At 37.6% G+C, this 11,857-nt stretch overlaps 1 protein-coding gene across 2 annotated transcripts in view; it reads left to right on the top strand.

Moving 5' to 3' along the window:
* The first annotated feature begins 1,398 nt into the window (after positions 1-1,398).
* brsk1b (BR serine/threonine kinase 1b) overlaps positions 1,399-11,857 on the top strand; it is a 17,576-nt gene continuing 7,117 nt past the window's right edge. For both annotated transcript variants that reach the window (XM_016229000.1, XM_016228999.1), the window contains exons 1-12: positions 1,399-2,745; positions 5,122-5,216; positions 5,596-5,681; positions 5,848-5,988; positions 6,922-7,038; positions 7,119-7,152; positions 7,275-7,343; positions 7,551-7,697; positions 8,015-8,046; positions 8,681-8,845; positions 9,111-9,208; positions 10,401-10,551. In XM_016229000.1, coding sequence (XP_016084486.1) covers positions 2,658-2,745; positions 5,122-5,216; positions 5,596-5,681; positions 5,848-5,988; positions 6,922-7,038; positions 7,119-7,152; positions 7,275-7,343; positions 7,551-7,697; positions 8,015-8,046; positions 8,681-8,845; positions 9,111-9,208; positions 10,401-10,551 — 1,223 coding nt within the window. In that variant the 5' untranslated portion in view covers positions 1,399-2,657. The remainder of the gene's footprint in view (positions 2,746-5,121; positions 5,217-5,595; positions 5,682-5,847; positions 5,989-6,921; positions 7,039-7,118; positions 7,153-7,274; positions 7,344-7,550; positions 7,698-8,014; positions 8,047-8,680; positions 8,846-9,110; positions 9,209-10,400; positions 10,552-11,857) is intronic.

The following is an 11,857-nucleotide window of genomic DNA, read 5'->3' as shown; positions in this document are numbered from 1 at the left end:
TCTTATTTTAAAAAGCATTTAGCCTACCAAAGAGGTTATAGACAAATGCTAAACGAATCACTCACCTTTCACGGTTTGCTGTATGCAAAATAGGCAATTTTTTTGTACCCATGCAGTGAGTGATAGAAATTAAAATGATTAAAAAGTGTAAAATGTGAAACCTGAAATGTAATAAAAATAGGCTATATAAAACTTATTACCATATTATTTTTTTCTGACTTTAATTAGTTACTTGTCATAATATCAAATGCCCAAACTCGGGAAAAGTTTTCCAGTTACACTTAAGCCCTGCTTTATCACATTTCCAGGCCTTCTGCCTCTTCCATGCTGAGGACATATTTTCGGTTGCCATAAATAAGACTCCAAGAAAATAAAGGGAGGGTGCGCTGTTACTTGGAGGTCTGCCAGATGGGTAGGAATATGGGATAACTTGGCATGGAAGGTCACTGAATGCGTTTGACCTTGAGAAGCATCATGTGAGGGAAAATAGCAAAGTGCTGACTTGCATGTCCAGGTGAATCTGCAGGAATCACCGCTGTCTGCTGATCTCCGTCAGATAACACAATTATTTAGAAACCCTGAATTTTGGCACTTTAACACAATACATGAACAGTTACTGCCTCGCTTGTAAAATATAGGCCAATAAAGAGCTCAAAGAGCTAGAACAATGCCCCCTGCTGTCTGGACTAAGACCACCTGATACAGACTGGACTAGAAGATACTCCCAACATTTCGCTATGCCAAATGTTTTTGGGTGAGATCAAGAAATGAAACCCCCCAAATAAATGCGCATTATGTTGGGATAATTGTTCACTAACTTCTTGCCTGCAGAACACGCCCTATGTCTATGTCTCTACTGCCACCTTGTGTTCACACATTGAACTGCATGGATGGTGCTTTAATTGTAGCAATAGAAAGTATGCAAAAAGTGCATTTCTTTACATTTACATTTCTTTTTTCTTCTCTGCTATAGCTTGTCCCCTCTAATATACATTTTTAAAAACAAACTATGAAAACTGTTGGATCTGTAAGTCGCTTTGGATAAGAGTCTGCTAAACGCATACATGTAAATGTAAAAATACTGAAAACCACTGTGCAAAAACACAACTATCAAAGATGGATATTCCTGCAAGGCTCTGGTTGTATTTTTTAAAAAATGGTAAAAAAAAAAAAAAAAGACAGTGTAGATAGGGCAGCTAGTCCATAAATATTATGATAACAAATTATCTGAAAATATTTAATAAAAAAAATGGATAGATGCTGCCCAATGACAATAATGTGCGGAATGAGTTCAATAATGTAGGGACCGTGCTCTCGGGCGGAAATGGGGTGGGTGGTGTGGTTTATGACGAGCTTGTTCGATGGGAATCGCGTAAGGGAGGGGACGCAAGCAGCGCAGAACCCGGATGCTGATGCTGCTCGTGTCGGATGGGGAGAAGGAATACAGGGAGAGTGAACGCTAGAAACCAGAGAAAGGCCCCACTGGCAGAGGGACTGCTATCCTTGCGGTCACAAGGCAACCGAAGCGAACGGATTAAAGTCAGGCGGTTTCACGCGAGTGTAACGCAAACTCGAAAGAATGACTCCACGCGCGGTAGCCGAGGCGACGGGAGGAGAGCGCGAGAAGATGCTGTGATGTGCACATAGCCAGCGCGAGCGTGCGGGAGGGGGAGAGGAGGCTCCTACGCTAGTTAGAAGATGCTTGTATTTTGACCAGCAATGTGTTCCGTACGGATAAAGCAAGCGATTTCTGCGCAAACACTGTAGCTTACAAAAGCGCAATGTACACTTGGCACGCGCCCGGTGGATTAATTGGCGGATTCATGTGACGGAAGACACCGAGGCTTTCTTTCGCGAAAGGGTGGCTGTTTTCTCCCGTACAATTCTCCCATATTTCCGGATGTGAGGCCTGGAAGATACCAGTAGTTTATAACAGGCACGTCGGGACGCTCATCCTTTACATCCAATTTATTAAAATAAAACGAAACACTGAAGAGTCAGTGACTCACTTAATCTTAGACAGAATAATACGTATAAATTGTCACAAACCGGATGTGCGGTTGTTTCTCAGAATAGATGTGGCCAAGTTTTTAATACATATGTCACTTGCAGTTTGGCAACAACGGGAGTCTACATGAATATAGTTTGAAAGAAAAGATACCGGCGAAAACAAACTAGTGACTGAACCAGGCTGCCTATTATTCCTGTTATCTTTACCCGTCTTCTATATTCACAATCGTTTTGGTGTCATTCACAGCTATTATCTGATGTAGTCATATAGCCTAGTAGCCTATCGGCCCAGATTTAATCGTGTCCCCTCATCATTCATCCAACAGCAGCCACAGGCCGTTTAAATCGCAATAACAGCTGAAGTTTGGCGTATAGGCTCGGCTGGACAAGCAACTCTTGTTTATTTTTGATATTTTCGAACGGAAAATGTTACCGATCCATTTCCACGAACTTTAAGGAGACGGCAGATGTTTGGGAGTAGGCCACGGCACTGACAGCACGCCTCAGCATCCCTGTGTCATCGCTCACCGTCTGTGATGTCTGTACGGCGGAGCTATTACGTGAGCAGGACAGGCACCGGTGGATACATTGTGAAAATACACTGATTTACCCGCTTATATTGTGACACAAAAACTCTGTCGAACGAAATGTCCAGTAAGGAGTTGTCGGGGAGTCAGGCAGCTCAGTATGTCGGGCCCTACCGACTGGAAAAGACGCTGGGGAAGGGCCAGACAGGTAAGAGCATTTCCTCTTTGGGATGTTAGCACTCAGTTAATGCATTGGAATAAATTCTGCTCTACTTCGCGCGTCTCATTAAAGAATTAATCTGTTGAAAGGTTGATTCGGCAATAAGCAAAGCGGTTAATGTGTGTGCAGGGGTGTTTCAGCTGATGAAATGTAATGGGGCACGGTGGCGTGACAGGCCAGTGTTTGAGAGAGGAAGATTATTTTTCATTTTTCTGGCGTTTTATTTTTGAGTCATGAGTGGCAGTGATTCATTCGTGCTGTTTCAAAGCCTGAATCTGTTTTGTTTTCACAATCAATTTCAATACCTTAACGATGCTACTTGTCCTAGGCATACAGGTGCATCTCAATAAATTAGAATGTCGTGGAAAAGTTCATTTATTTCAGTAATTCAACTCAAATTGTGAAACTCGTGTATTAAATAAATTCAGTGCACACAGACTGAAGTAGTTAAAGTCTTTGGTTCTTTTAATTGTGATGATTTTGGCTCACATTTAACAAAAACCCACCAATTCACTATCTCAACAAATTAGAATACTTCATAAGACCAATAAAAAAAAAACATTTTTAGTGAATTGTTGGCCTTCTGGAAAGTATGTTCATTTACTGTACATGTACTCAATACTTGGTAGGGGCTCCTTTTGCTTTAATTACTGCTTCAATGCATGCAGCCATCTACCAGGAAATTTTAGAGCACTTCATGCTTCCTTCTGCTGACAAGGTTTATGGAGATGCGGATTTCATTTTCCAGCAGGACGTGGCACCTGCCCACACTACCAAAGGTATCAAAAGCTGGTTCAATGACCATGGTGTTACTGTGCTTGATTGGCCGGCAAACTCGCCTGACCTGAACCCCATAGAGAATCTATAGGATATTGTCAAGAGGAAAATGAGAAACAAGAGACCAAAAAATGCAGATGAGCTGAAGGCCACTGTCAAAGAAACCTGGGCTTCCATACCACCTCAGCAGTGCCACAAACAGATCACCTCCATGCCACGCCGAATTGAGGCAGTGATTAAAGCAAAAGGAGCCCCTACCAAGTATTGAGTACATGTACAGTAAATGAACATACTTTCCAGAAGGCCAACAATTCACTAAAAATGTTTTTATTGGTCTTATGAAGTATTCTAATTTGTTGAGATAGTGAATTGGTGGATTTTTGTTAAATGTGAGCCAAAATCATCACAATTAAAAGAACCAAAGACTTAAACAACTTCAGTCTGTGTGCACTGAATTTATTTAATACACGAGTTTCACAATTTGAGTTGAATTACTGAAATAAATGAACTTTTCCACGATATTCTAATTTATTGAGATGCACCTGTATCTATTCAGTTATTCCAGATTGCTAGTTACTTGTACTTACACTTTTGCTATTGCATTAGAGACAGACATATATTCCATTATTACTTGTAACAAATCGCACAATTTGCCACTGAATTCTAAAGGAAACTGTGGTTCAACTTTTCACTTTCCATTGTAGCTGGAAACTAGTTTTACTAGTAACTGTTCAATAGATTCTAGTCCTGATTAGTTATTTCAATAGTTAGTATATCTATTCTAGTAGTTTTGCTAGTGCTCATTTATTTGATATTGGTGCATATTTATGGGAAACTTGAAACTTCCCCAACTGTTGTAACATTTATTTTCTCACTAGGTATTACATTTTTACAGTGTTGTTGGTAATGAATAGTCAGCTAATTTAGTTCAATGAAACAAGTAACAACTTAAATACATACAAGATTTGCAACAAATTGCAATTTGTTACCAGTAACTATGAAACAGGTAAAGCAACTAGTAAAGAAATGAGTATAAGTAATATACTAATGTAAAATGTTACTAGTAAAATTGAAAATGATTCCAATCTTTATTAGATTACTAGTTATTAACAAAGGTACTAGTCATTGTAAACCTGGATACTAGTTTGTTTTAAGGTATAACAATTGCTTGTCACCGATCTGTTCTGAATGCAAAGGCCAGACAGATTCTGTTTGTCAGTACATTGTAAATAGGATATGAATGTGCACAAGAGTGATATAGATCTACATACATTAGGAAGTAGACTGTTTTTTGGCAAGTAAAAGAGGGTGTCCATTAACGATTTATGTGACTGTCTATATGAGCAGTATGTACTGGTGTTTTTAGGACTGGTGTTTTTTTTTTTGGAGTGTTTTTGTTAGTGCTGCTTTTTTTCCAAGTGTAATAATTTGGAAATGGGAATTGATTACTTAAAATTGTGCAGTCTAAAAGTTGCAGCCATATGTTGTCTACTTTTCCATTTTTACAAGTGCATCTCGTCTGGATTTTAATGTTGTCCACTTTTAAAATGCTTCTATGAAGAATGACCATCTGTGTTCCTCTTGCAGGTCTGGTGAAGTTAGGAATTCATTGTATCACAGGACAGAAGGTGGCCATAAAGATAGTTAACCGAGAAAAGCTATCAGAGTCTGTTCTTATGAAAGTAAGTTTTGCATACAATGAATTTACAACGGAAATGTCTAAAAGTTCTCAGTTCTCAGTTCTCCTGCTTATGCAGCATTTTCTTATTTACAGTAACTCTTCAATAACACAGCAGCTACATAACTCCAACTGCTTTATTAACCACAGTATTTGCTGCATCTGCCCTAATGTTCTGTGCTAAACAAATGCAAGACTCTCCCTGCTAAGTCATTTTTGTCCATGTCTACTGTTGATTGTCGGACTCTTGTTACTCTATTGACTATATTGGTTCACTTTTAATTGAGAGTGATCATCTTTGCTTGGTTATTTCCTACATCAAGGTTGCTCCTTTTCCCTATTGAACTCTCATTCAGTGTTCCTCGCTCTCCCCGTTTCTGCAGGTGGAGAGAGAGATAGCTATTCTTAAACTAATAGAGCACCCTCATGTCCTAAAACTGTATGATGTGTACGAGAATAACAAATATCTGTAAGTACTGCTGTTTCTCCACACATCTGAAGCATGTATGGCCTTGTCTTGTCTTGTCTTGTCCAGACTTACATCCTGCATTCTTTAGAGGTGTGCTTGTGTGTACCATTTCATGTGTATCTATCTCTGTGCATTTGTTTCATAAATGTCTTTCTCATTCTCTCAGGTATCTAGTGCTGGAACATGTATCTGGTGGGGAGCTATTTGACTACCTGGTAAAGAAAGGCAGATTGACGCCAAAAGAGGCTCGAAAGTTCTTCAGACAAATCATATCTGCTCTGGACTTCTGTCACAGTCACTCTATATGGTAAATGTCTCTTTTTACCTTTTTATTTAATGTGCTGCACACACTGATTCCTTTACGTGCATATTTCTTTTTCCAATATTTCTGCGACTTTAGGAATATGAGGGTATATGGTATGGTATATGGTATATTCAATATATGGGTTACTTTATATGTACACAGATACACTACTGTTAAAAAATTTGGGGTCAGTAAGATTGTTTTTTTTGTTTTTAAAGAAATTAATACTTTTATTCAGTAAGGGTGCATTAAATTGATAAAACGACATTTATAATGTTATACAATATGTCTATTTCAAATAAATACTGTTCTTTTGAACTTTCTATTCATCAAAGAATCCTGAAAAATGTATAATGGTTTACACAAAAATATTAAGCAGCACAACTGTTTTCAACGTTGATAAGAAATGTTTCTTGAGCAGCAAATCAGCATATTTGAATGATTTCTGAAGGATCATGTGACACTGAAGACTGGAGTAATGATGCTGAAAATTCAGCTTTGCCATCACAGGAATAAATTAGATTTTTAAAATATATTCAAATAGACAACAGTTACTTTAAATGGTAATAATATTATTGTTTTACTGTATTTTTGATCAAATAAATGCAGCCTTGGTGAGCATATTAAGAGACTTCTTTCAAAAACATTTAACAAATCTTACCAACCCCAAACTTTTTTTTTTTGCATATTGAACGTATGTTGAATGTTGAAAAAATAAAAAACAAAACAAATAAAGCAAGTATATGTATTACAAAACTTTGTGATTTATTCTTGTTACATGTACTGCAGAGTATGCTACACAAAAAAATCTATTTCTCAGACCTTTCTCAAAGGTCTTTCTCACTCTGTAAAATAATTGTGGTTTCAGATACTTCAGGAAAAATATTACAATATACAAAAGTATATTACAATGTTGTCATTGCATTTTTTTTCCAGCCACAGAGATCTTAAGCCTGAAAACCTCCTGCTTGATGAGAAGAATAATATCAGGATTGCTGACTTTGGCATGGCCTCCCTACAGGTTGGGGACAGTCTGCTGGAGACCAGCTGTGGGTCAGTAGTTTGTGTTTGTGTGCTTTTAATACTGTATTAATGATGATGAAGTGTAAATGCTCTATATTATGTATCTGCAGATCACCCCATTATGCATGTCCTGAGGTCATCAGGGTAAGGACGAAGCTCTAAGAGCAAAAGCACCATATGTTTTAACATATAAGTCTCATAGGTTCATATTTTACAAAACAACCAGTGCTTATCTGTACTTAGTGTTTTGTTTTTTTTATTCACAGGGAGAGAAATACGATGGACGTCGGGCAGATGTATGGAGCTGTGGGGTTATTCTCTTTGCTCTGCTGGTGGTGAGAAGCTTGCTGCGTCTTATATTTGTCATTTCCAACATTTTCCCCATATTTAATACCTTCCTTACATGCCTTATTAAAACTGTCAGTGGCTGGAAAATAAATGTTTTATGTCTCAAAATTGCCATTGATTGTAGGGATAATGCAGGCTTTATGCTCTTGGTTGCACTCAGAAATGTGTGTGAATTGTAACATTTCACCTCACAGGGAGCGTTGCCCTTTGACCATGATAACCTGCGTCAGCTGTTGGAGAAGGTGAAGAGTGGGGTATTTCACATGCCTCACTTCATTCCTCCAGACTGCCAGGCTCTCCTCCGTGGCATGATTGAGGTTAACCCTGAGAAACGCTTCACGGTATGCAACACGAAACTCAATGCACCTATATAGAAATTGCATATACACTGCCGTTCAAAGTGTTGAGGTTGGTAAGAGACTGCATTTATTTGACCAATAATACAGTAAAAACAGTTATAAATTTGAAATAATCTTAGAATTTGAAATAATTGTTTTCTATTATGAACATTATATATATATCTTTAACACTTTTTTTATCACTTTATCAATTTAATGCATCCTTGCTGAATACAAGTATTAATTTCTTAGTGTATAAGAAGGATACTTTTATTGCCAAGGAATGTTTATGATAATTCTTGATTTTTTTCTTTTCTCAGTTGGAAGAAATACAAAAGCACCCCTGGTATCAGTAAGTATCATGAGGTACCGTGAACAGTTCAGAAAAGATAATTATTTACTGACTCTCATGCCATTTCAAACCTGTATGCTGTTATTTTTTTCCATGGAACACAAAAGGAGAATTTGAAAAATATTCGAGTGGCACTTTTTCATACATCAACAGTTTTATAGTGTGTCTGTCAAGCTCCAAAATATACTATGCAACAGTCAGACTGAATGTTGCTTTTAAATAAAAATCTTGCCATCCAGTCTAGCATTCAGCCAAATATTGCATCAGGTTGCATGTCAATGACATCATCAAATGTCATGGGTTTTCAAACGTCTCATGATCAAACGTCATTGACATGATGGCTTGTGTCATATGTACACAGTACGAGCAGAAATAACAACATAAACTTGGGTCTGCTCTTCACACAACGCTGTCATACTGTATGTCACTTGAAGATCTGGAATATAGCCTTTTCTTTGTCTTTTTTTGAACTTGTCAGTCAAGGTCACTATGCAGTGCAAGAATTCTCCTTCTGTGTTACACAGAACTATTCAATTAAAAGTGGATTTTATTTTTTATGTTGTATGTAATGCCCACATGTGCACTCCACATGTGCTGTGATTTGCTTGTGTGTCTGTGTGTCTTTCTGTCTCAGAGGGGGCAGAAACGAGCCGTGTCCAGAGCAGCCACCCCCGAGGCGTGTGTGTGTGAAGAGGATTCTGTCTCTTACAGATCTGGACCCTGATGTTCTGGAGAGCATGCACTCCTTGGGCTGCTTCAGAGACCGTGTCAAGCTCACCAGAGACCTGCAGTGTGAAGAGTGAGTCTGAACTTCTGTCTGTGTGACATCTTAGCCTGTAATTCAGAAAAGAATAGTGCACAAACTCAAGATTTCAAGGATTTGTACTTCAAACAAGATACAACTTAAAGGGACCTTAAAAGGATAGTTCACTCAAAAAATGATTTTACTCACTCCAATCATGTATGACTTACTTTCTTCAGTAAAACCCAAAAGAAGATATTTTGAAGAATGCTTTTGTCAATACAATGAACGTCAATTCTGACTTGCATTTCTCCCTTCCCAGAGAAAACCAGGAGAAGTTGATCTACTATCTTCTGTTGGACAGAAAGGAGCGCTACCCTAGTTATGAAGATGAACATCTTCCACCCAGAAATGATGTTGGTGAGTGAGCTTTTGCAGTTCAGGCTTGTGTGTGTTGCTGTCATGTTCAAAGCTAGTCACAGAACACCATGAGAATAGTTGGTAACCTAGAAAGCACGCTGGTGCTTTAGGCTAGCTAACAAAATATATATTGTGTGTTGGAGTGTTCCAGACGCTACAGCCTGAAAGTAAGCCAGTTTCATTTAAGAGCTCTAAGGCAAACATCAGTGATTTGTAAATGTAACATATTGAGGGCTTGTTCCCCAAAATAAACAGATCAAGACCAGACCAGGACTAAAAAGAGACTTCAAGGTAGAGAGTCATCATCATTAAGAGGTTGACAGGGAAGTCGTAGCATGTGGTTGTTAGGGCAGCGTAGCGAGTATGAGAGCAGGTGCTGCAGGTTGGATCAGAAATGGACTTCCTAATGTATACAGAACAAATGAATGAAAAGTTGTCAATCTGGCACCCATGCTGACATGATTTTTGACATTTTCCATTTACTTGCATACATTTTGTTTATTAAGAGGCTTATTATTTGAAAGGCATGTCTCGCCCTTATAGGGCTGTACAATTAATTGAAATAAAAATGTAAATAATCAAAATAAATTTGCTTATCAAAAAAAATCTAAAAGTCGTGCACTGAGAACAACAACATTTTGTTACATTGTTATATTCATGTAATTATATCATTACAAGCAGTTTTCCAGCAAAATAAAGGCTTGAAAGTTTAACATGTGAAAGTAAAGAAATTAGGATGGAAATATATTTCCATTGAAATACTGCAGTGCAAATCTTACAGAATCTTGTCAAAATATGAGAAAATAATTGCAATCCGATTTTATGACCAAATCATGCAACCCTAATACGTTACTGTCCATCATTTCACTGTCATGGCATGATTCATCTCTCATGCAGCACGTTGTATCCAGGTAAAATTAACCCTGTTGCTTAGAAGCTTTCTGACTCTTATCAACACATTGAAGGGACTACTTTTTCAGCTTCTATGCTAATTTCCCTTCTAACACTGTAATACAGATAATCACTGCTGCATTGCAGTTGTATATTTTATATATAGTTATATATATAAAAACAAACCTTAGATTCCATCATGGATATAGTAAGGTTCGTAATGTGACTTGTTCATGAAGAGTACACAGTCGATGTTTGTGTTACAGTGAGTGTATGTTTGTGGTTGTGGTTGTGTGATCAGATCCTCCCCGTAAGCGGGTGGACTCGCCCATGTTGACCCGTCATGGGCGTTGTCGGCCGGAGAGAAAGAGTCTGGAGGTACTGAGTGTGACAGAGCAGGGCTCTCCGACACCTCCCCGCAGAGCACTGGATACCTCTGCACATAGCCAGAGGTACATGCAAAATGTTTAAGATAACTTGTATTTACCTTCATCTGAAAGTCAAGCTTAATATACCACATGTGCCTTCTGTTCAACTTCAAGTGCCTTCCAAAAAAATGCAGATAAAAAAGTGGGTAAATTCACTAATGAATTGCACAACTTCTGTGATATGGCAATTTTAGCACAAAAATGTGTTTTTACCATGCAGTATTGTGCATTTAACCATGCTCTCTTGTGCATTTATTTTTTTCTATGTAAACTATATTCGTTATAGATGCACCTTATTCACAAAAAAGCTGTTTGCCTCTCATAATTTAATTGAAAAGAGCTGTTTGTGCGCATGTTCTATTGATCATTAATCATGGCTACAGTGAATGGCGTTTTACATGGTACACGGCAGGTTTTTTCTGATGTGTACAAAAAGGAAGTGCTTACAGGTGCATCTCAATCAATTAGAATGTTGTGGAAAAGTTCATTTATTTCAGTAATTCAAAATTACTGAAATAAATGAACTTTTCCATGTCATTCTAATTTATTGATATGCACCTGTATACTAGTGAGTGAAAATATTTCATCAAGGATAATTACTGTATGAATATTACATTTTTGTATGTTACGTTTAGGTGTAATTGAGCTCATGAAAATCAACAACAGCGAGTATTATATCTTCTTCCTTGTTATTTTTTGACTCTGTAACGGTCGTGATTATACTAAATTTTGATTGATCAATGACACGCATTAGTTGAAAAAAAACAACTTTTTAATCTTCCACAGTATGCACCGCTAGTAGTTGTGCATCACAAAGTGCCTGGACTCTTGTGAACGCAAGCCGACACTGGTCCCATCTCTCAGATTCAAAATTAACTTGCAATTGCTGCATACCATGTAAAATGTTCTTAATTCATCAAACGATGACCAAATGATAAAAATATATGTCCAGAACCACAGTGTAGAGCAGGGTTCCTCAATTAGTCTTTGCCGAGGGCCAAATTCTGCCAACAATACCAAGCCAAGGGCCACTGACCTATATATATATATATATATATATATATATATATACAGTATATATATATAAATTGTTATTATTATTACAATTATTATATTGTTGCTTTTGTTAAAATAAATCACAAGATGGCCACAAGTTGAATATTCAGTTTTTTCCCCCAGTAGTCTGTTTTATTCAAACAATTATGAACAATTTTGCATTTAGATACAGAAGAACTTTGCCTGTTGAATATTAAAAACAAATGAACAAACAAAAAATCTGGATCTCCATGTCTGCCATGCAAATCAACTGTTCCTGCTCATTCCCAGACTG

The sequence above is a fragment of the Sinocyclocheilus grahami genome, unplaced genomic scaffold, assembly GCF_001515645.1.
Source record: "Sinocyclocheilus grahami isolate Dianchi unplaced genomic scaffold, SAMN03320097.WGS_v1.1 scaffold346.1, whole genome shotgun sequence".
Classification (NCBI taxonomy): Eukaryota; Metazoa; Chordata; class Actinopteri; order Cypriniformes; family Cyprinidae; genus Sinocyclocheilus; species Sinocyclocheilus grahami.
This window is presented reverse-complemented; position numbering and strand designations above follow the sequence as displayed.